Source organism: Anopheles funestus, chromosome 2RL (genome assembly GCF_943734845.2).
Source record: "Anopheles funestus chromosome 2RL, idAnoFuneDA-416_04, whole genome shotgun sequence".
Lineage (NCBI taxonomy): Eukaryota > Metazoa > Arthropoda > Insecta > Diptera > Culicidae > Anopheles > Anopheles funestus.
In genome coordinates, this window is record NC_064598.1 from 91,013,515 (window position 1) to 91,037,534 (window position 24,020).

Genomic DNA, 24,020 nt, shown 5'->3' on the forward strand with positions numbered 1-24,020 from the left:
TGTGTATTTGCGTGCGGGAAGCTACTACATAAGATTAAACAGGTTAATGCTTCGGATGTTAAAATTGTTTTCCGCTATATACAATTGTGAACTCTAAACTTATCCAGTAATGCCGTTTATTGCAAATACGTCAAAACCGTCAGAACGTACAAACATATATCAAAAATATAATGATATCAATTAACCACTACCGATTTAAAAAAAGAAACTTTGGAAGTTTGGTGCAAAACAAACTGTACAGAAAATACACGATTAATTTATCATTTCCCTTAACTATTACAGAAATGGTAAGGGATTAGGCAAGAATTGAACGTAAACATACGCACAACAGTAGTATCCTAGTCCAACAGAAACCGTACCGATTTGGGCGTTCGTCCAAAATCATCCTCCATGGCATTAAGCGTAGCTTCCTTGATGTTATGATCAGCTAGTACCGACCGAATAGTTTGCAGCGAACGTTCAATATCGACCACCGATTCTAGGCAGCGTGCTGCCAACTTTTCTTCCGCATCGTTCTTTTTTTGCTTCCCTTGATCCTGCAACGGATCGTTAATGGTAGGCGTATCGGATTCTTGATGTTTCTCGCATAATTTCCGCAGCTTTAGCGACATTAAGGAAAGATCTCTAAGATAATTGGCCGCCTTTTGGTCGAATCGATGCAGACCCGTACTACCGCCTTTGGTTTGATGCGCCGGTGACGACTGTTGGTGATTGCTGGGAACATTTTCATCATTTGGCTCCGGATCGATAAATAGAGCCTTTCTCGCACTGTTTGTACAACTTTTATCCTCGTTGCCACTCGCTTGTAACAGCGTTGGTCTAGAGAAGATGGACTTAAGAAGTCCTTGCGATTTGCGCGAACTTCCCGCTGTTACGGTATTTTCGTTACCTGGGCTACTGGAGCTAGATACAAGACTGCTCCGTCCACGGATCGCTTCCTTGACCGCACTGAGGTTTAACGAAATGCGGCTAGAGTTTTGTGAATCGTGTAGAAGCGATTCATTTGCCGATTGGTTCGCCGCATCGATCCACATCAGGTCGAAATATTCGAACATGTTGTCCGCGGTTAAGTCATCCCGTTCACGCACTATCCCCAGCCAGTATTCCAACCGTGCCGGAACCCACTCAGCTATTCGTCCGTTTGCACGATCGACAATGTTGATCACGGCACGGAAAATGCCCTCATCTTGCCACACCTGCGTTTGCTTGAAGTCATAGTCTAAACCGACGTTACGGCACCGCTGACTAGCTTCCTTTACCATCATTTGTATGTGCGCCAGGCTTTCCTCGCTCGTGTGCTCCATTATTTGGCGAATCTTGTCCGCTAAATTGGATTCCGCGGCCGATGGAACACAATCAATCGAATCACGAACATCGGACGGGCGTTCTTTTGTTCCATCGGACTTCTGGCGCTTAGACTGCTTAGTAGACTGGAGCAATGCTGCTTGTTCCGTTTCAAGCAATTCCTTGCGACATTTGTATTTAAATTTTTCCAACTCCAGTGAAGCTAACCGTTCTTCGTATTCCTGCTCGTGAGCCATTCGTTCGGCCTCTATACGTGCGATGGCCGCTTGTTTTTCAACATCCAGCTCACGCCGCAAACGGTTCTCCTGTTCGTGCAGAATCTCCTGGTGAGCCAGCTGGAAATCTACCATCTGGCAAAACAAAGGAAAAAGGAAAGAAAATGTAATTTTTTGACCTTAAATCGATATGATGTTTGCACTTACAATCTGAGTAGATTTGTTCGGACACAGTGGGTTCGAGATGCGGAAATAGTGTGAGCCACCGATCACCAATCGATCACCGTGGAATAACTGACGACGTTCGACGATGAGTTCACCATTAACGAACGTTTCATACTCGGTACTGGCTTCCGGTAACAGAAATAGCTTCCCATTTTTATTCTCTATCGAGCTGCAAGGTAAGATACATACACACAATTAGTTAGCGATTTTCTTGGTTTGTCCTGTGAAAACTCTTACCAATGGTTAGGTGAAACAAGCGGACCCTCCAGCACAATATCTGGAGATGATAGGGACGATGGTCGTCCAATCTGCACCGTTCCGGGAGGAATAATGTACAGCAGTGTTCCTGACAGCATTGGATCCGCCGCCAAATTCACCAGGCACGGTTCCTTCTGCTCGGCCGACAGCTCCAACGCTAGCCCTTTGCGCTTTAGCAACTTCATTTCCGTCCGGCGAACATCTTCCGCTTCCTGCAACCGTTCACGCCAGGACCGTTGAGCTTTCGATAGCTCCTGTTCCGTCTCGGCTAGCTGCTGGCGCAGTGCCTCAACCTCACCATCATCAACCGAGGTTTCGATAATGATTTTGCGCGGTGGATGATGCTGTTGATGGGCCTCGGACAAACGCTTCTGACGTTCGTAATCCTGTCGCAGGACCTGCAGCCGTTCGACTTCCGCCCGGAGCTCCCGTATGATACGATCGTGCGGATCTTCATTCACCTTGACGCGGTTAACAATGCTACGTGCCTGGCAGGCGTATCGCAGCGTGGCAAGAGTTTCGTCCACATGAATGCTGGCTGGTGAAATCGTGGCCAACATAACCGTGCGAGAATTGCCACCAAGATTTTCCTGAAGAAAAAAAAAGAGTAATTATAATTAGCTTCTAAATATTATTTTGTCTACTTTGTACAAAAATTAAATTGTAAAACAAAACCAAAACGTTAAAATCATCGAAGCGTAATAAATTATCGTATATATAACAATTACGATGTAGAAACTGAATAAAGTTACGAAAACCGAACGAACCATAACTTCCTTTCGCTTTTGACGCGTGCCAGAGGGAAGTAAACGAAAGACTTCAGAAACTTGCTCAATTCATAATTCTTTGTTGTTTGATACGACAAATGAATGACCGATGGACAGAAGAATGCAATAATTAGAATAGCAATAATAAGATTTTCAAAGTTAGAACGGTGAAACCCCGCAAGAGATAACGAAGCTTGTAGACGGTGATGCCAGTAACATGATAGCCATGGCCAGGGTCAAATGTATTGTGTTATCTGATCGGTAACCGCAAATAGCGTCAGCATCCATTTTCTACAATGCTGGAACAATACCATAACGGATTCTAGGTGCATCTAAGATTAGAAAAAAACGATATGTCTCATACAACGTTAGTAAGGATGAGCGTGAACCAATAAGATTGATATGTATTTTTAGACAATTTAGAAGAAAACTTAGTTATTAGGTGTTTTTGAGATAAAATGATTTCTGGATTATTTTCAACTTGAAGTAGAATGTGTAGTGATAGATTTGATATATTTCCACTATTCTAGAGCGTGAAGTCGTTTAAGTGCAAAGCTTGCCGCCATGATGGATGTATCAAACGAGAGAGTTTAAGTTTGCAAAAGTTCCAAAAAATGAAACAGACTCCACATCTACCTCAACACAGTCGAGTTCAACTTGAAAAAAATCCAGATATGGTTCCAACTTTGACATTTGAGAGCTTGAAAACCCTGTAAAGCGATTCGCGAATTTCATCCACGACTCGCAACAGCAGACATGCTTTCTCTATTCACGTGCAGTACATACCGTCATCCCTAAATGAGGCATCATGCAAGTGTCTAGAAGGCAAATAAGCAAACTTCCTGCAGCCTAACAATTTTAAGCACTGTAACTTATCTACAGGGTGTCTAAAAGATGAAGGGGAGTTCCAGGTATTTCTGAGCACGATGAGTTTATCAACAGCTAAATACGTTTCAAGTGTTGTACTATGATAAGAAAAGCACAGGAACAAATGAACCACACCGTATATCGTGGAAAGAAATATAACTAAATACAACGTGAGATAGCAACGAAACCTAAGGTATAAGTTCTACTGTAAATAAGATTTGTTTGAATTCTTCGACGGTTGTTCAGTTTGCACTGAGAGGATCGGGAAAATGTAGGTTAGTAAACTTTATTGACAGACAGTGCCGTTAGTGCTATGGACACTATTAGCTAAGATGTTCAAGGAATGCAAACAACTGCTGCAACACTTTACGGCCACTTGAAATGATATGTGTAGTGATTTAGAATCAAGGTTTTTAAAGCAGATAACAAAAAAAAGGAAAGAAGGAAGGAAATACTATTGGACCAAAAAATCAAAAATCAAGTTGAAAGTTATACACATGTCTTTTTTTTGATAAACTTTTATTAAAACAGAATAAACAATTGATCATATTGCGACGCAAATCTTCATTCCCAAAGTCGCAAAACAAAATTCCAGTACTTCGATAAAACGCTACAGAAATTGCGTTGTTTTACCTTGTTTTATGATACAAAAGGTAGAGACATAAACTTAGTCATCAGTCAACAACAGTACTGAGAAAAGGCCTACACGATAAGCGTGTCTACATTCTCAATAGCGTAAGAATCCTTGGACGCATGCAATCACCTCTAAGTGAAGTTTCTTACCCCATCGCTTAGGTCTTTGCCTTTTCTTCGCTTTGTAAGCTTGATATCGTTATCAACAACAGGAAAACTATTTCGGAAACCTTGGGTACTCTGGATTTACAACTCGCCAATAATACCCAGCTTACGTACCAATAATAATGGCACCCGAAAACAGAAACAGGAACAAACCAGCTTTTGTTATGTTTGGTTTATCGGTTACCCGTCAAGGGTAAGTAATTTGTTTCCTAAATTTCTGGCAACTCTAAACGATTGGTTTGGTAAAATGAAAACACAAGGGCACAATTAAGCAACCCTCTCAATGCGGTTACGGTTCTACCCCATTACCGATTATACATTTCTATGCATCACATTTTTATTGGTATAATTAAAAGCGATTATAGCATTTCGTCCGGTAGCTTATAAGCTTCGTTAGTAGTACATCGATGAGGACAAACAAAAGCGATGACCTAACCTGTATCCCCCTTCTGTATCGAATGCACTCATCTATCGGATTGGGTGGGTTAAAGATAAAGATAAAGCCCACACACAGCGGATGGGCAATCGACTGTGTCCCTCAATGCGAATGATAACAGATCGATGCGGAACGAAATATGATCAATTTTCTTGATCAATAATTGATGGATCGTACTCGGTGCGATTATGGCGACGAGATGACCCCGGAGACACACTGTTACTGAGTACCGACTCAACCCGGTTACATCTGCGGATGCGTTGTTATGTAGTGCGAAAAGCTTAACTGTCTACTACCCAAGACGCTTAACATTATTTGTACTAGTTTGGCGTCCACTTACTTCCCCGAGTGCTAGTTACCACTTGATGAAGGGGTCGGTGATAAAGAAGATCAACAGTGAAGAAAGGTGTTTAATCAACCCTATCAGGCGTTTTTTTTTGCAACGATCAAACATGGGTGTGTCTTTACCTGGGTGAACCCCTTATTACAGGGTTTTCCAGCTTAAGTGAATGAAACTCAATTGTTTGCAAAGAATTATTTTCAACTCACTAATTCTCGTGAAAGGTAAAAACTTTCCACAAGTACTTCAAGGTATTCTACCTTGAACATGAAAAAAATCAGAAATGGCCCCAGATTTAATCAAATTAATCTAAAAAGTCTTCAGAAGGCGACATATTTAAAACACTCAATTGCTCGCGATCTTCTGCTTAAGTAGAGCTAGCTGATTGAATAACATCTAGTAAATCCAGGATTAATTCCTAAAGTCGGTTTCTGTTGTTTTTCCCGGGACTTTACCGAAGGTCGCTTCGAATGACAACAAACCACGTTCGATGGCGCATCACCGTACAGGTGTGAAAGGCGTAAAACCTTAAAGGTATACAAATCGAAGGACAAAGTATAGTTACATCCTGTATAGTAAACACGACACACTATCAAAAAGGGACAACAGTAAACAATCAGTTGATAAAGATAATCACAGTGTGGACAAATCCCTGCTTAGATTAGACATAAATCAAATACGCCACTAGCGGACGAGATAAGAACCGGAGGGATCTTTTTTTCCCCGCGAAACGTTCGTAAGGTTCAACGGACTTTTGTGAAAATTTAATCATAATTTATTTTCTGCAAGAGATTACTTCAGTTTCTTCTTGGCTTTAGAGATGCTCAAATTGTCCAAACCAAAACACTAATAATACATGCCCCACCTGCAACACTGACGTCATCCAACGAAACACCGGCAACACGCAATTTGCTATTTGCTCTATTGCAGTTAATCTTGCTTGCTGTAGCGAACACCGCCTAAGCCGGCAAAAGTACCGATGATGCTATTTTTAAAATGCGTATGTTTTCCTTTTCTGCAGCATAATTATGCTGGGGTAATACGCTATGCTGGTTTCTATCTCTCTCTCTTTCTCCCTCAAAAGCTTCTGTTTTCTTTCTGCAAATGGGGATTTCATCTCATCCGTTGCCATAGCAGTTTGAGAGTGCAAGTGATCGCTCTCCCTCACTCTTACATTCTCTCCCGTTCGCAACATATACGATCGAACATGATCTGCTGGTGAACAGGTTTCACCTACGATCAAGATGTTTACCTTTTTTATTTACTATATTTCTATTCGCAATACGCAATATTATTACTAGTTTTACTATATGTTTCATATCGACAGTTTCTGTTAAAAAAAGTTTGATATTTGCAATAAAATCGCCTTACAAAACCTTTAATTTGCAAAACATATTTTTCTGAAGGGTGTTTTTGGAGAAGAGAGAACAGAAAGAGAGAAACAACATACGAATGGAAGAATTTGTGCGTAACCGTCATTTTCGTCATATGACACATATACTAACACCGTGCTCGGGAAAGAGCAAAACCGGCACCAACACAGCCAAAGAGACGCGTGCGCGCGAGATCGAGACGCGCGTCTACGTGTATGCTACCACGTTCCAGTCGCCGTGTCTCTCCTTGCGTTGTTACCCGTGCCGAGATAATTCCCGTACGCGGGCCGACGGAACATCACGGTTTTGTTGCTGTATGCGAACGCGCCCCGTCTTTCTACCGTACGCCAGAGTTGGAGCAACGAACGCGCAGCACGTTCGGAACGACGTTGAGGCTGAGTGGAGCTGAGTGGTGGTGGTGGTAGAGTGTGTTTTTATATATCCCTGGCCACGCTCATCGCACGCTGCAGTTTAGCTCAGACAGTCGACCAACGTAACGGCAAGCGAACTTCATTAAACAGTGCGAAACAACCAGTAAGAAGTGAATATTGCGTCGTTTTGGTAACCAGTTTTAACGTCCCACAGTTAAGCATCGAAATCAACGTGCGTGGCACCAATGCAGTTGAAGTGATTCTTTCCAAAAAAGCATAAACAAAAGTGTCACCAAACGAAAAGTGATGTTATAAATGTGAAAGTCTTGAGATCGAACAGCAATTGTTTACCAACAAAACGGAGTGCCAAATGGCCTGTGGTTGCTAGTAGTGAAAGTGTGCTAATAGTGAATGCGGGTGAAGGCAACGGATTTACTGAAGTAACCCAATCTTAATAAGCCACCACTAATAAAGAAGCCATTCTATGGCGACACGACAGTGAAGCATAATTAAAGCGGAACGATAGAGGACAAAACCCTCACTATTGAAGCTCTATAACCTTATCCAAAGACATTGTCCGGTGGAGGTTAATCATATACACGCACTCAGAGACGATTGCTGGTTAGGAAGAAACCGTACAAAAAACGACCAGCTCGCACCAAAAAAACCATTTGAAAGGCAACCTTCAGTCGGATTCGAAGGACCTACCTAGCGCGCGCTCTCTCTTCTTGCTTTGAATGAACCATCGTGTGTTGCTGTAAAAAAAAAGCGTCATCTTAGTATCCTTGACAACTGCACAACACAACCACATCGCCGTCACCATGGATATTTACTACATGAGCGACAGCATCCAATACTCGTCGTTCCGCGGTCCGGTTTACCGGGACTACGAGAAGTTCCCGTACGGTACGCTCGAGAATCCTCTGAACAATCCCGTCTCCAAGACTAAGCAGCAGCAGCAACAGCGACGACACCACTCGAACACAAGCAGCAGCTCGAGCGCTCAAGGTAAACATCTAACCGATCCGAAACACTCGGAGTGCGGATGCTGTCAGTGATCGTTCACTACCGATCACTGACAGCATCACTCAAACGGGTGTGACAAAACTCGCGCTATTTTACAGCAGTTTTTACTATTCTAGTTTGAAGTGAATCATCTCGGGAAAAGGAATTTCCTCTGTTTATGATAATAACCCTTCTACGAACATGCAAATGCAAAACCACGTGAAGTTCATCATAGAAATAATCGGTCTACAAGTAAACAAAACCCAACGAAAACAACACATTACAACATGGGAAACGCGGAAACGCTTCAAAGGTGTTGTGTCGTGGCACTTTGGATTTGTATTGCCGCGGTGCCGGGGTTTTCCTTCGGCGTTTATCGGTTTCGCCGCCATTTGAGGCGTGCTACAACAAATCGCTCAACTAGAAGCGGTTTTACCGTTTACTTATTTGCGCATTTACTTCCACAGTAACGCAAATCGCGCGTGTACGGGTTGTGCTTTACCAATTTTCATTCACCGTTTGATGAGTTTTTTTTTCATTGCATGCACGAAGCGTAACCTCGAAAAGTCATCTGCTCCCACACTGTGGTTCTCATTAGCAGTGGAACAAGTGCATTAAAGAACGAGCGTTCCATACAAATTCAACATTTCCGTTCTGTTGACCTCCTTCATTGCTTACGAATACGAAAATAGGAATTAAAGCGTTCAAACGGTGCAGTAGCTGTTGGTTTTTGGATCTAAACACATCGAAACTAACTCGTACTACAAAACGCGATCATTCGGAAAGGAAAAACAGAATATTTTTTGAAAGATTAAAACACGTTCCGTATATTACGCACTTATGTGTTTTCCCAATATCTTAACATATTGTTTACTCTTTACTCATACGCATGCACACAAACATCACAGTGACGTTAATGTACAATGTACAGCACGAGATACAAAATCGAGACACAAATACCGTGGCCATGGCCACTTGTAGAAGATTTTTATCGTTAGCACTATTTTCAAACTGACCACATCAACACCCGTGTGTTTACGTTTCACTTCAAAAAGAAGCAAAGAATTGACATGCCGGCATTGATGATGACTTAAGCGATCACATCAATCACATAAAACTGCCAGTAAATCTCTAAATTTAGAATGACCGAGATAAATAAAAACCATCCTCCGTAGTATGATGTCGCGATCACGGTGTCCATTAAAATGCATTCACAAAATCTGTCTTCTTTGTCTGCGTCCTCTCTCTTAGCTTGAATCGTAGTAAATCCGTTTTATTGGGAATGGGGCAAGAGGATGCAGTACAGACTGCTCCTCACTGGTTGTCTCGTGCTTTTGCTGACACGCTGATCTGGCTATATTTAAATGCCCCCCAATGGAACGGTGCCAATAGTAATCGACAAGGCGCCAATGTACTACATACCCGGCTCACTGGTTGTGTAGAAAAACGCACCAAAGTACATTCCACAGACTGAGCTCGCCAAACGTGAGGCAATTCGAGAGGTAGTGGTTGTCGAGAGTGCAGCAATATGACACCGAATTGTGGAGGGCTTTGTTGAGGTGGAGCAAAAAGTGTGATGGAAGACGTACAGAAAAAAGGGAATTAGAGAAGGGCTTGGCGTTGTCGGTAACTGCAACACCTAGAGCTAGCTAGCCAACACCACAAATACTGGAGTGGGAGAATGGCTATGTTACGTTACTCAAAGCGCAACAAAAACCACTGAGCCTTGCCTTATATCGAAACACAACGAAAACAGCGATCTCTCATCCGCAACCACCGTGCGCAACTTACGCTCATAAACCAACCATCCTTCCACATTCTAACCGAGAAGACCGGTTTGATAAAAATAGTAAATAGCAAACAACATTCCCAGAACTGGCCCTCTTCAAAACATCACTTCACTCTTCGGCGAGTGCGTTGTACTTTGTCCGTGATGTGTGGTCGAGAAGGAAAAGCGGAACTGAAATCTGACTCTTTATTCGATCCTCAACAAACCCACACGCAGCAAGCAAAAGTGCATGGAAGTGCGCAATAAGATCGTCAACCAGCCGTGAATTTACCAAAGGTCTCTCGCAAGCGAATTTCAAAGTCTGGAATCAAGATTTTTTTCTTTCCACGGCTGAATGCGGCTGACATCATCCTTTAACTTCAAATCCCATCTTCTCCTTTCGGGAAGAGTTGAAAAAACGCGATACGTTAATTCGATCTACAAGCCGGCGATCATCATACGTACACACTGTCACGGGACTCGTGAGAGATCAGAATTCTTGCACATGCAGCTCTGGTTGCGTATTACAGCATCGTAAATAATCTCATTCAAAGGTCCAGCAACACTAGCCATCATATCAGTGAACGATTGCCGGAACGGAAGTTTACACTCAAATGCAAATGTGGCGGCAATTGCTAGAAGAGCAGAATGAATAGCAGCGGCAAACCTCATCCGGAGGCAATGTTTGCCCTTGGTTGGAGCGACAAAACAGAAAAAGCAAATAACAAAACTGCAACCATGTATTTCTGAGGGGCTTGGTTTACGTTGGCAAGTTGTTGGTGTTCGTGGCGTACGATCGACGGATCGGTAAAGTTGTTCACGAAATCGCGTAAGCTTTTGAACTATATGTTGAGCGAAAGCAAAATATACAAATTAGCTCAAATTATTGCTGCTGGCATTTAGAAAGGGTGTAAAATACCCTACTTCAACTTTATACTTTTGTTTCTTCTTCTCACGCTTACGTCAAGGTTATTTGTTATGTCAGAAGTACGAAAACGTAGAACTGAGGTGAGATATTTTACCCGACAGCTACGTTCCTTCTCGGCTTTAACACTAGAATGAATAGTTCAGCATTATAAAACTCGTTCAGTGTTTGATGTATCAGAAAGTATCTTTGAGGTGATCTCTATCCTTGGCATTCATAAATTCTCAAGGTTTAATCTAAAAACAGAACAAAAATCATTAAGGATTGATGTAGCTGTGTGGAATCTCGAATCTTTTGAAGATTCATTTGATTGACTCATTGCAATAGATTCATTATGCGCAACTTAGGAATAGTATCTCGGGATAACATTCAAACATTTCGTAATCCTGGTCGTTTTAGTGTTAAAACGATGCCATGTCATGAACTTCGTGTGAGATGATCATAACCAATTGCGTGGCGCTAATTTACACTTTACATCTTTGCCTGCCGACCAGCTCAACACGCTCAGCACTTCCTCAAGTCTCGAATTATCACTTCCTTGGAAAGTTGCACTCAATAACGAAATCGAACCGTAATCTTGTTTGCATTACCGATTAGACTGATTAGAAGTGTATAAAAGCTTTAATTTGGACACATTTACGAAAGCGATCAACTCCCAAATGCTATTAAAGATCACCAGAAGAGGATATGGACAAATGTATTTCAGTGGTACGGTATATTACAATTCTCTTGCACGCGGAAATGAATCACCGCCAATTAAGTGGCTTCTTTTGAGATGAATGCATATCTCAGCTGTTCTGGTACTTCACCCTTGGGCACCCTAGGGGATACAATTAAGCATGAGCAATGTCTCACCATCGCCAGACGGTAGTTCGGGGAAGACTCCCCGTCTGCGTGGAGAAGGTTAGCAGGGTTAAATTAACTCGACTCATCACAACAGCACTCGTTCCCCAGTTCCATGGGCATGCTTATTTAAGTTGTGATACATTCAATCCTCCCGAATGTCCCACTGCACGAGATGCAGCTACCGGGTCATGGGTGGTATATGACGTTGAAAACAGAAATGCTCCGTCCCAAACGACTCCAAACCCATATGAATGATGGTGGCGACTTGTATCGCGGTACAGCACACGCCTCAACTGTGCATTGACCTACATTTTTTCATGCCCTTTCGTAACGTGCGTAAGAGTGAGAAAAGTGTGGAACATTGTTGCTTCAAATTCGTTTGGTGGCGCATGCGTTATTACAGCTTTAGGGTGAAAGAAATGCAACGATATTAAATTATCACACTTATAGACTTTAACTTGGTGCACTAGTAACGGCTTCCAGATGAATGACTAGAAGATTAAATGGTGAAGACATTGAAAAAGGTTATTCCTTCAAAGACATCTCATATCTAACGCACTGTATCCAACTCAAACACTCCTCAATTTGAAACAGAGATAAAAGTAATATTACAAAACTATTTAAAAATAAAATTTAAAACGTGCCCGCGATCACGTACCACGCGGTGACTTCATTATGTACTTCAGAAGATGCCATTGATAGGCAAGGACGTTTGAAATGTTGCGTTGGTGGTAGATACATCTTTGAAGGGAGCATTTTCGTGTTGAGGCGAATAATAAAAAAGCAACTGAATGGTCACCTACTCCTCTAACCGGTCATCGCTTATATTTAACTGCTTCCCTCAGCACCAGATAACCTTTTTTCCCGATTTTTATTAGCGTTTATACTCTTTTTGTCCCGCCAGAGCTGATTGCAATTGTTCCGCCCTGTGCAAGCAGATAAGCTATTATCTCTGTCCGTCCCCGGACCACATGGGGTTCCCGACCAAGTTCGCTCCAAGTTCATTTCGTTGTGGACTGAACTATGTCTGCCCAAGGTCCGATGTTTTGCATCTGCTCTTGTGTGTGTGTTTTTTATGCTTTTATATTTCCTATTAGTTACGTCAAGTTGCTGTCGATTCTTATCAGCGAAGTTCCCATCAATCGTTGCTTCTTTTTTTTTTACTGCTCGTACGATTGGTTTTGAAAATATTGTAATTTTGCTGTGTTTTCTTCTTCGAATCCGGATTCCCTTTTTTGCGTTCGAATGAACATTAAAAAAAATGATAAGAATTCGACCGACGGTTTGGGTTCGGTCAGTTGATTGATTAACACTTGTGTTAAGGTTGATTGTCGTACTTAGAAACACGTATCTTTACGCTCTGACTAATGTACGTCCTACATTCGCTTGTTTCCTAATCTTTTAGACAACCGTTCATTGCGATTCGGCACCAGCCATTTGATAAGGAATGTCGCAAAACGGTTTTGTTTTGCGAGGACAGAGAGCAGAGTTCAGTCACTTTTACTATTCAAACTAGCGCAAAAAAAAATTAAAGAATTGGGCTGATAACAGCAAATAATTCGCAAATAAAGCCAAGCCAAAATGTTGGAATAATAAAACAAGAATCCTTGCATTACTTGATAAGAACGGATTGTAAAATAATTGTCAGAAAACAAACTACGTAATTTGTACTTGTAAGATTGTTTTACGCTTAAATGAAACCTTTTGAGTTGATCAAGCTTCTCTCACGTGCTCAAACAGTATCATAACAATTTTATCAATGTGTAAACAAAAAGCAAAATGGTCTCCCATTGCTGCAACCGTTTAATAGCATGGACATCATCAACTGAACATACAAAAAAGACCATAAATAACTGTGGCGGTAGCCTGAGCAAGAACGTCTCGTGACTATGACGAGATATCGCGGATGCACGCCCGTGTGTGTATATCTCGAGAGGATACTATTAAACGGAACTGGGTGTATCATTATCATTTTGCGCAGTACATTTCCAAGTTGCAAACAGCATTCTATGTCTTTGTCCCATGCCGTAGTGGTTCCATACTGTAGTAAATGAACTGCAAAGGAATTGAATTGAACGTCTCTGCTCATGAGGATTTTTGTATGAATATTGAAATAAAGATCCAAAATATTCAATTAGATGAAAGTCGCTTAAGGACGTTGTGGGTTCAGAAATTATGACACAAAATGGCACCATCGCATTGCTGCAACTATTTTGATTAGATAACGTGGTAGCACACATCTGGTTTCATGCATGTGTTTGCATTCGACGGAACACCACACAGTAAATGTATGTTTTGTAAATAACCCGGAGCGATAAGAATGCATATTGATAGCAGCATCATACTCGAGGAATGTAACGTTTTGCGAGATACAATTAAATACATTGTTTGAAACAATTTGCTTACAGTTTGTTTTCTTATTACTCTCTTACTCTTACAGCAAAACTTCTCAGCTACATCGGCAAATCTTCCTCGGCTGGTAAATCGTCCAAGGATGCTTGTCCATTTTGCAAGGAGCAAAAGAAGCGACCGCTTGGTGCGTACATGCGAAAGCGTGGCCAGCGCATCACTACCGAAAGCATCAGCGAGGACGCGGAAGAGTGCATCGATGAGCTGCGGGAGGAGGACGAGGAGGAGGACATGTGTGCATCGGCACGAGGCACAACATTGTCCACCAGTCCGACCGGTAACCATCATCAGCACATTACCGCTCCGGGTGTCGGATTTAATCGACAGGAATCGATCGAAAGCAAATGAACCTGGTGAAAGCAATCGAACGATCGTATGGAGAGGATGTGAAGAAAGGAATCATTTATTTAACGAGTGGCGTTTGCTGATCATTAGATATTACGATAGATGTTAAGTTATTTCATATCGTTATTCATACGATAGCGTATTGTTTGGGAATCGAAAGAGGTTTACTAAAACTATTTCTAGCTTAAGTTTGGCAGAAATAGGCTTCAACGCATAAGTTTTAAATGAGTAGATCATGTGTGGCAACTCATAATACGGCATTGAGAGAAACGTTAAAAACGTTTGCTGGTGTGCAAAAACGATAATCAGTAGCGTAAATTCATTACCTTTTTTCACGATCTGACTTTTTCATAAGCCAGGCGGGCAGCAAATAGAAGAAAACTCCCAGAAAGAGACAAACGTACCACTGTTATTGTTGATGCGAAAAGACTGATCTATATTAATAACTATACACACCAGTTCACCTTCGAGAATGGTTGGTGGAGAAGATATGAAAATCAACGATCTATTTGCAACGTTTGTATTTGCAGTAGATACATACCAGAGCACACGAAAAACATTTTAAATAATAGCGAAAGGAGCGTGTTAGCAAAATGTATAGCGTTGATTAACAGAATGGAATATTGCATTTCTCCAATGGTGTATAGTGTGGGAATGGCTGAGTTTATGCTTCCCTCCTACACGACTCACAGTGACAGAGATCGTTCAATTTTATCAACACATCCTAACTCATTCGATATGCATTTTAGCATGTTGAAATGGAGAACCTTTTTGCAGGGTACGTGCGTGTGTGCAAAGCGATATTTTTGCACAACCGATCAATGATCGTGTGCTGGAGTGATCTGCGTGAACGAAAGGGACACAATTCTGCTTTCTGAGAGAGAATCGCAATGGATGAAGATTTGTTTCTGCACAACAGATAACCATTATTTGCATTACAGGTCTTGTGTCCTAAACGAATTACCTAAACATTGATAAAGAAAACATAACGAAAAAGAAACATTTGTAAATCCGATCTATTTACAATCAGATTTTAGTATTTAACCGTAAGGTAAGAGGTTTGCTGTTTAGAATCGTGTTACATATATTTAGAGCTTTTTGTGAATGTTTTAATGAAGAAAAATAAATATTAACCTTTACAATATTACACAGAAATGGCTGTTTGAAGTTGTATAAATGTATTGATCATGTTGGTGGATGCAGATTATCTGGCAAATTACGTTTTCTTTGTTATAATGAGTTTTGTTTCGAACTAAAAGCTATCTAAAAAAAAGCCCTTTCCCCAAAGGAGCAATACCGTACAAATTACCCTAATTGAAAGGTTGAAATTAATCAACCAGATACTGCGCTTGTCCTCTATCTCATTCTACAAAGTTCCAAGTCCCAAACCACCTAGATACAATCTTCCTACTGGGCTGTCCACAATGTGCGTGGCCTCATATTGATAAGATACGGCATCAATGGCGCAATAACAATGCACTTCACAAATGTTCGACTATCGCAGACTTTACTCCAGGGACATGCGACCCTACGGTGAACAGGGCAACCGCGTGGAACACCTGCAACGTTCCGATCGATCTTGGAGTCTACAGACGGTGTCACGTATGCGTCTTTTGAAATATCGACGCATCAAGTGCTGACTAAAACTGGTTCGCACGATACTTTATCAATAAAGCACATTTCCAAACTGATAACAATAACAACAGGCGTGGTTTTATGGTTTTGTCGTGTCGGGAGATACTTTATCGTAACGTTAATTATACTGCGCGTACCGAACGCGTGGTACTGTCCAGTCTTGCCGTAGTGAACGTTTCCTTTTGAATCCTAACTTCAGCATTTGCTCTTAAGCAATATCGTTTATACGTTACTTATGTTTCCCGTTATCAATCGGAAACATTTACCGCGAGCTTAGGTTGAACGGTTGATCGGTTCCATTTAATTTTAAAGCTAAACGGATTTCGTTAAATGCAGCGGCAGATAAACGTGAATGCTAAAGTTACATAAAAAACATTGTAAAATGAAATATGGCGTACGACATCCTTATCTTAACCAGGGGGGTTGTTTACGATATTTGGGGGGTTCGGGCTACCTAAAGCACAAACAAAAACATCCTAATCTATATCGTAACGAGATGAATATGAGATGAAATTCGTGGTATAAACTGTTTTACATTTGAGTCTTTTTTTTTGACTAGCAACATCTCAAACAAACATTAACCAAGGACCATTTCTTATCATGCTTCATGTTATAACCGATACTTCCTTTGCGGTTAATACTTTCCCGTGCTTTCTGTGTTCATTGCCTTTTGTTTGTGCATTTAACGTTTTTATTGCGTATGTTCATAACGTAAGCCCACTTTTTAACAGAATCTCGCATCGAGCGGACGTTCTTCACTGTTGGGTGACCAAAAAAAAAAAAGTTTAAAAATACAAAAAAATATTGCAAAATGAAGTGGAAGAAAATATTCAGCAGTAAGCGCACCGATAAACAAGATGGTGCGAAGGAAAAAGGTACGGCATAGATTGGGAACATTTGTGTAAAAATTGCTCCATTCGCAATGTTAACGGTTTGTAAAACCATTTCAGATGTATCAGCGGTAGTGAGCCGAAAGCCCATCCAGAAGCCGTGCTGCACAAAGTGTGCCCTTGTGTGCAAGTGTAAGCATCATCGAAGAATTCTTCGCAGCATGGCGATCCCTCCAAGTGGACTTTTGTTGAATTAACGATTTTATGCCCGGACATGTGTTGATGCAATAAACAATATCCCTTTCCTAAAATGCCAGTTTTACAATCAAGTTTTTCTGTAAGCATTATTTCGTACTTACCCTCAGAAGCCACGTAAGAACGGAATCACGATAAGGGATGTAGGTGGTGGCGCTTTTCTTCGATTCTGCCAGTGCGGAAATTACTTTCCCAAGCGTCAGTAAACTTTTGTTGATGCTAACGCCCTCCTTCAACCGTGCACCACTGGCGCACGTTTGGCTTACGCGCTCGGAACCGGCCAAATCCACCAGGCTGATTTTGCTTCGTTTCGTCTGCTTCACCGATGTGCTGCCTGGGCGGTCCGAATCATCCGTATCGCTGCTGTGCACTATTTCCACCAAATTCAACACAACCGAAAAGATCGAATGTGATCGCGAACTTTTATCGTTCATACCGGTGGCCGCCGTAGCTCGCTGGCTATTTCCCACGGCAAGCCAGTTTCTTAAGGCCGTATGAGAATCGACTGGATGCGTGCTTAGATCGACTACGTACGGTCCCCAGACGGGATGCTCGCGTACCTTCAGTGCGGCCCTTTTAGGTCCCTGCCCGGGAGTGGATACGGTGATCACACCATCGGTCGGTGTGACGGACAGTAGGTCATGTATTTTCTCGTTGTAAATTTCGAAATAGCTCACTTCCACTTCGGCATGCACCTGGCCTTTCAGTGCATTTATTCGTGTAAATAATTCGTGGCAAAAGCGAGGTATAATGCCAGCGTCCGGGTTCGGAGCATCGTCGTAGTTCTCGTCCAGATCCATTCCCATCATACTGTAACTCTTCCCCGATCCTGTCTGGCCGTACGCAAACAAGCAGGTATTGTATCCTTCGAATGCTTTGTCGAGCAATGGATGGACAAGGTTGGAGTAAACTCCGGTTTGACTCACGTATGCAGGATCTTCGGCGTTGCACGACCAAAACACATGATCGTACAAAAAGTAATGTTCTACACCGGCAAGATTATCGGCCGTACTGCCACCATTTATGTACAGTTCATTATTCTCTACCCGAACAATATTGGCCACCGAGTCGATACATTCCTTTGCCGATAGGGGACGGATGCGCACGGCGACTTTTAGGTTACTTACTTCACTTCCCGTACCTTCTTTGTCCTTTTCCTTTGTGCTACGTTGTGTTTCGTCTAGCTTTGTTTGGCTAGTACGGTGCCGCCCTCCAGACGCTTGCGGGCTGTCGAGTGAAATACGGGAAAAGCATTCCGGAGTTCTTGCGTTTAACAGGTTTTCTCGTGCTACGGCGCGCTTCAATACATTGCGCGGTGTACCGAAATCTTTGGAAACACTTTTCGACGAAGCTAGCGGTGCTCGGTACAAAGACGAAGGTGTATAGCAACCGTTTGTGTTAAGCGACGTTGACGATTTTGATTTCATCTCAAGTCCATTGCCAATGTTGTGTAGACGCGCGGAAGCGCTTTTGGGTGTTCGGGCCGGAGAACCCGGTAATGATTCCGAGCTTGATGTGTTCAATTGCGTACGCTTCGAAAGTAGGCAGGAGGCCAACTTGGAGCCGGTGGCCGGTCGCGGCCGTGGAGTGGACGCTTTCGTCGGCGACGAGGTACCACCAGCGGTAGCAGCTGCTGACCCGAACCGATGTTTTGGGGTTGCAATGCGAGAATTCATGTTTGAGTCCTTTTGCTTCTAGCGTCACAGAACACACAGAACGGCTAGCGCGATAAAAGAATACACAACAAACAAACACTTATGAGCTGTAAAAGCAGTACAATCACACAAATAACAGCGATTATTTAGGAAACATTTTCTAGCTAATCCACGACGATACAAAAACTCGGACGGCAGTTGCCCAACAGCTTCTGTCAAGCGAGAGGATTTGAAAATGGACACGTTTAGAGGGGTGCCTACTTGGTTTCTTCAAAAACAGAGAATCGATGTTTAAAATAGCGGTTACAAAGAGTAATCTTTTAGACGCTGGTAGACATAAATCATACATTCGTTTGCAAATAAGGAAGCATAATAAAGCAAACTCATAAAAAGGACCATAAAAAATTACCAGATAAAGTAGCTAACAAGATAACTAACTAAATATTTTTGGCATTCAAACAATTCATCGAAAACATCGCGCGTTTTATGACACTGACACTGGCTTCGTCAAATGCCAGATGTTTTCCAACTCTTTCGTTAAAAAATGCTGTGAATCCATGTTTGAAGAATATATAATACCGACACTATTTTATCCTTTGTGCAAATACGTCTCCGACCGTGCAATTCAAGTCGCAGCTGCAGTAGTATCGTGTGCGCATAATGTGCTTGGTGCTTTAGAAGGAGTTAATGCAGCAATCTGTCCAACTGCGGTAGAAGATCGATCAATATCATCATTATCAAGCGGTCTCTGATATATCAAACCGCACACGTACGCAACAAGGTAGAGGAAAAAAAGAAACAAAATGAAACACACGGAAAGCCGGGCATTAGGTCCCAAAGTGAAGGTTCCGCTGAAGGAAGAATCTACGTCCTACCGGGTGCATATTGCTCTGGGTCTATTTCTTGTGATCATGTTTTTGTCCTTCCCGACGCTTTGCGGTGCCCACGGGCAGCACGCCCACGATCATGATCATCTCCACGAGCATGATCACCATCATCATCATCATCACGAAAATCCGAGTTTTAAATACTCCAAACATGCGAACGAGATGTACGAGGAAGAACCGGTGGCAGTTCCACATCATCACCATCATCATCATGGTGGAGATGAGAACCACGACCATCATCATCATCATCACCATCATGATGGTGGTCACCATCATCATCATCACGAGGAAAAGCCAACCAGCGAAAGTAAAGCTCCGAGAGGTAAGCAAGAGCAGTTTTTTGTTGTTGCAGAAAACATCCAGAGTAAATGTAACGTGTCTTATTTTTCCATTTTAGATACCTTCTACATCTGGGTGCATTCACTCGGCTCAACGTTGCTGATTAGTGCGGCACCGTTTTTCATTCTGTTTGCCATACCGCTCGATAATACGGAAGAGATGCAGCCGCGTTTGAAAACGTTGCTTGCCTTCGCTTCCGGTGGTTTGCTGGGCGATGCTTTCCTGCACCTGATTCCGCACGCCATTCAGCCCCATTCGCATGCGGATGGTCACACGCACGGTCACAGTCATGGCCATTCTCATAGTCACGGAGAGGAAGGCGAGCACGAAAGCCATGGACATGACATGCGTGTAGGTCTGTGGGTTCTAGCGGGCATTATAGTGTTCCTGGCAGTTGAAAAATTCGTCCGTTTGATTAAGAAAGATACCGGACATGGACATGGCCATGGTCATAGCCACGGTGGTTCGAAACCGGCCGCACCAGTACAAAGTAAAGCAGCTGCCAAGAGCTCTCCACCGCCATCCCCATCCGAGAACAAGAAAGACAAGAAAGATAAGAAACAAACGGAAGGAACGAAATCGAAAAAGGAGGAAGCGAAAGCAAAGGGTAAAGCTGTCCGTAAGGAACCGAAAAAGGAAGCGGACATTAAGATCGCCGGGTATCTTAATCTGGCTGCAGATTTTACGCATAACTTTACTGACGGACTGGCGATCGGTGCGTCTTATCTGGCAGGCAATAGTATAGGTCTGATCACGACCATTACCATCCTGCTGCACGAGGTCCCGCATGAAATCGGCGACTTTGCGATACTCATCAAGTCGGGTTGTTCGAAAAAGAAGGCCATGCTGTTGCAGCTGACGACGGCAGTGGGTGCCCTAGCCGGTACCGTCCTTGCCCTCCTAGGCAGTGGGAGTGATGCGGCGGAATCATGGGTACTGCCGTTCACGGCTGGTGGCTTTATTTACATTGCCACCGTGTCGGTTATACCGGAGCTGCTGGAAGAATCCACCAAGCTGTGGCAATCGTTGAAGGAAATTACGGCCTTGTTGGCCGGCGTGGGCATGATGGTAATTATTGCTAAGTTTGAATAATGGATTAGATAGAGCAGTACAATGGATGGGGTCCCGTGGCTGCCGTCTTTCTTCCTGTTGTACCTTCGTCATCTATACACTTCTATTACGTACGTATTTTATTTCCTGTTCGTTGTGTAGACATTTGATTAGTTGAGTGTAAAAGAAAGCATTCGAGTGCTCTTACACGTTAGTTTTGCTGTAGGAACGTTTTGTGTGAATGTGCTCAATTGTAGCGTGCATGATCGCTTACTATCTATAGCTTCGAAACCTTCCACAGCTGGAAGTAACAGCTTCTGTTTTGTTAATCATTGTTCAATCCCATAAGGAAATTAAGGGCACCGCTTCTTTGTCCATGTCCAGTTTATTTAACAGATAATGCTCCAGCATCGAACAGGAAAATGGACCCGTTACAAACACTCTTTAGCTAGGTAATGTTGATTCAGTTGTTTCATACTTTTGTTGCATTCTTGCTGCAGAAGAACACAAAATAGGTGTAAGGAAAAAGAGAGCAATAATAATTGTAGCACTACTGCCGATGTGTGGGATGTGATAAAAATAAATAGCCGCAATGGAAGTACAACATGGCCCAGTAAGAAACGGAATTCGAAGCTAATTGTGTGTCGTCTTGTGGTATCTATTTTGTTTTGTCTCCTTTTGTTGTAGAACCGTTTTCATATTTTGTGTACATGTTTCTTATCTGTAGGTTGTTACCTTTTTTTATCTTTTTGTTCCTTTACCATGCTTCCCGGTGACGGAAGTATTTCCCTGAGTATTCTCTTGTGTACACCTAACCCGTGCCAGCAGTCACGCACATACTGATAGGCGCTATCATTCGATTAGGAACCGCATGCACTCCCGCTGACGGGGATGACTGTTTCGATGTCCGTTTGTTGCACTGCACAAGTAGCATAACACGGCATTGCATTGGGTGTTATGAGCGTGTACCAAGATTCATTGTGCCATTGTGTACACGTTTGTCCAGCATTGATGGTTTCATTTTCATTCCAGGGATCATGTCTGAAGGTAATTGAACACACGATAGAACAAAGATGATTTGCTCTGTTTAAAGCACGTACTTCGTGCGATACTTACTGCAGCGTAAAAGCGAAGCTGAGCTTTGTATTATTTTTTTTTTTTTGCACTTTTAAGCTTCCTTACACATTATACATTAAATGTTATCGCCAAAAGATTGTTGAAGATTTGTTAGATTTAAAGAATCAATAAAATAACTGTTTTTAACATGATCATGAAACATTTTGGAGTTGGAATTTTCATAAATAATACTGTGCTGTAACGGCTAAATTGAATTTGCGGTGAATGTTCGTGAGTCGAGCAGCTTTCTCACCTGTCTAGTATTCGATCACTTTTGCTCACCCTCGACGAGCAGTCGAGCGGCTGTGTTTACGTTTTGCGCCGACGGAAGATGAAACGATACTTTGGTGACCAAAAGTAGATTAATTGTTAATAAAACGTTGTAAAACAGTTTATCAAAATCCGAAAAATGGGTCGCCGTTCAATAAACACCACCAAGAGTGGTAAGTACATGAACCCAACGGACCAGGCCCGCAAGGAAGCTCGCAAAAAGGAGCTGAAGAAGAACAAAAAACAGCGACAAATGGTCCGGGCCGCGGTGCTCAAAGGAAAAGATCCCGCACAGCTAATTGAAGAGATGGAAAAGATTGACGAGATGGAGTTTAACGTGTACCAGCCGTCACCATTGAACGAGAAAGTGTTGAAAGAGAAACGCAAGAAGCTGAAGGAAACGCTCGATCGCGTTATGCGCCTGTACCAGGCGGACGATCCGGAGCTCTGGGCGGATTTGAAGCGAAAGGAGGTAGATTACGAGAAGCGTCGTAACAAACGCATCCAGTACTACGAAAGCGTGCGCCATGCGGAACAGGTACAGGTGGACGATATTCCGCTTCCTTCGGCTACCGAAACACCCACTCCCCTGTCTATTCCGCGCATACCGATGCCTCCGAATGTGGCACCGCCCAGTATAGTTCCACCGCTAAGAAGCGTACCACCGCCGGCTCCGTTACTGAAGAAACCGGTCGAAAATCCGGTGGAACCGACCGAACCTGTCGATGACGATGACGGTATACCGGGTTGTCCACCGGGGCCTCCGCCGGACCTGTTCGATATGCCCGAGCTTGATTACGATCTGGAGAACTTCCACGCCGAAACACAGAAAAGCGTCAAGTTCTACGATGATGGTGATTCCAAGGATAACACGGAGGAATCGGACGGTGGGGAGAAGCAGGTGAAGCAACCGAATACCGTACAGCAGAAGATGCTTGCCCTGTCCGGACAAAACATCGATGATTTTATGAAGGAGATGGAAAGCGTACAGAAGAAAAAGGAACAATCACACGATGCGCCATCCCTGCCCTCTATGCCGACACCTTCCGTTCCTCCGCTACCGAACCCGGCACCACCACCGGATGCAGCAATGCCGAAGTTTATGCCGATGCCATCGTCCATCCCGATGCCGGCACCACCTGGATCGATGCAACCGCTCATGATACGACCACCGCCCCTTAGGCCACCCGGTCTGTCCGGTATGCCACCGGGCGGGCTACGCATGCCGGGACGTCCCGGCATCCCCGGAGGACCACCGCCCGGTATGCCGCCACGGATGGGCATACGCATGCCACCGGGACCACCGGCAGGACCGCCGCCCAAGCACATACAGCAACAGCGCAACATGCAACTCCACCAACAGGCCCAACAGCAACAGTTGCTGCAGCAGAAGGATCCCAAAAGTGCCACCATTTCGGCGAAACCACAAATTCGAAACCTCAGTGCGGACGTCACACGGTTCGTGCCGAGCGCGTTGCGTGCGAAAAAAGACGAAGTACGAAAAGCGAAACCACCGGCAAGACCAGTGCACGATCCGCATGATGCTCGCACGGTCAGTGCGGACCCTTCGAAGCCAACGAAAGACGACGCTTATCTGCAGTTTATGCGCGAGATGGAGGATCTGATGTAACTGGGCGAAAAATTCAATAGCATTATTTCGAAAGTGTTCCAACGTTTGGTAGAGATAGTAATAAATAATTATAAGACTAAACCGGCCGGGAAAAGGGTTC

The 24,020-nt window shown here is 43.2% G+C and overlaps 4 protein-coding genes across 5 annotated transcripts; 3 read left to right on the forward strand and 1 right to left on the reverse strand.

The window, feature by feature from the left end:
• Positions 1 to 99: 99 nt before the first annotated feature.
• On the reverse strand, positions 100 to 19,032 carry LOC125765688 (kinesin-like protein KIF14). The gene is made up of 4 exons (XM_049431089.1): positions 17,078 to 19,032; positions 1,983 to 2,593; positions 1,728 to 1,914; positions 100 to 1,655 (listed from the first exon to the last, which is right to left on the reverse strand). The coding sequence occupies exons 1-4, from the start codon at positions 18,647 to 18,649 to the stop codon at positions 339 to 341; spliced, it is 3,687 nt and encodes a 1,228-aa protein (XP_049287046.1). The 5' UTR covers positions 18,650 to 19,032; the 3' UTR covers positions 100 to 338.
• LOC125765715 (uncharacterized) lies at positions 6,962 to 15,408 on the forward strand. The gene is made up of 2 exons (XM_049431149.1): positions 6,962 to 7,963; positions 13,940 to 15,408. The coding sequence occupies exons 1-2, from the start codon at positions 7,777 to 7,779 to the stop codon at positions 14,254 to 14,256; spliced, it is 504 nt and encodes a 167-aa protein (XP_049287106.1). The 5' UTR covers positions 6,962 to 7,776; the 3' UTR covers positions 14,257 to 15,408.
• A 110-nt stretch (positions 19,033 to 19,142) lies between the features above and the next one.
• Positions 19,143 to 22,180, forward strand: LOC125765698 (protein catecholamines up). Of its 2 annotated transcripts, none has more exons than XR_007418607.1 (3): positions 19,143 to 19,837; positions 19,913 to 21,035; positions 21,937 to 22,180. XR_007418607.1 is itself a non-coding variant. In XM_049431128.1 (3 exons), exons 1-3 carry the CDS (start codon positions 19,432 to 19,434, stop codon positions 21,979 to 21,981), a joined length of 1,461 nt encoding a protein of 486 aa, XP_049287085.1. In that variant the 5' UTR covers positions 19,143 to 19,431; the 3' UTR covers positions 21,982 to 22,180. The 2 variants fall into 2 exon arrangements, 1 of the variants encoding a protein (XP_049287085.1); XM_049431128.1 differs by having other exon boundaries at positions 19,913 to 20,922.
• Positions 22,181 to 22,271: 91 nt separating this feature from the next.
• On the forward strand, positions 22,272 to 24,014 carry LOC125765696 (WW domain-binding protein 11). Its single transcript, XM_049431125.1, has one exon. The coding sequence runs from the start codon at positions 22,430 to 22,432 to the stop codon at positions 23,918 to 23,920; it is 1,491 nt and encodes a 496-aa protein (XP_049287082.1). The 5' UTR covers positions 22,272 to 22,429; the 3' UTR covers positions 23,921 to 24,014.
• Positions 24,015 to 24,020: the final 6 nt, after the last annotated feature.

What these genes read in the sequence shown, in the direction of transcription:
- LOC125765715 (XM_049431149.1), top strand. Translation starts at nt 7,777, where the DNA reads ATGGATATTTACTACATGAGCGACAGCATCCAATACTCGTCGTTCCGC. An exon ending in CAGCAGCTCGAGCGCTCAAG is followed by an intron (nt 7,964 to 13,939) that starts GTAAACATCTAA and finishes TTACTCTTACAG; the next exon opens with CAAAACTTCTCAGCTACATC.
- LOC125765696 (XM_049431125.1), top strand. Translation starts at nt 22,430, where the DNA reads ATGGGTCGCCGTTCAATAAACACCACCAAGAGTGGTAAGTACATGAAC.
- LOC125765688 (XM_049431089.1), bottom strand. Translation starts at nt 18,649, where the DNA reads ATGAATTCTCGCATTGCAACCCCAAAACATCGGTTCGGGTCAGCAGCT. An exon ending in CTTGTTTCACCTAACCATTG is followed by an intron (nt 1,915 to 1,982) that starts GTAAGAGTTTTC and finishes CTTACCTTGCAG; the next exon opens with CTCGATAGAGAATAAAAATG. An exon ending in CGAACAAATCTACTCAGATT is followed by an intron (nt 1,656 to 1,727) that starts GTAAGTGCAAAC and finishes TTGTTTTGCCAG; the next exon opens with ATGGTAGATTTCCAGCTGGC.
- LOC125765698 (XM_049431128.1), top strand. Translation starts at nt 19,432, where the DNA reads ATGAAACACACGGAAAGCCGGGCATTAGGTCCCAAAGTGAAGGTTCCG. An exon ending in CGAAAGTAAAGCTCCGAGAG is followed by an intron (nt 19,838 to 19,912) that starts GTAAGCAAGAGC and finishes TTTCCATTTTAG; the next exon opens with ATACCTTCTACATCTGGGTG. An exon ending in TGGCCGGCGTGGGCATGATG is followed by an intron (nt 20,923 to 21,936) that starts GTAATTATTGCT and finishes TTTTCATTCCAG; the next exon opens with GGATCATGTCTGAAGGTAAT.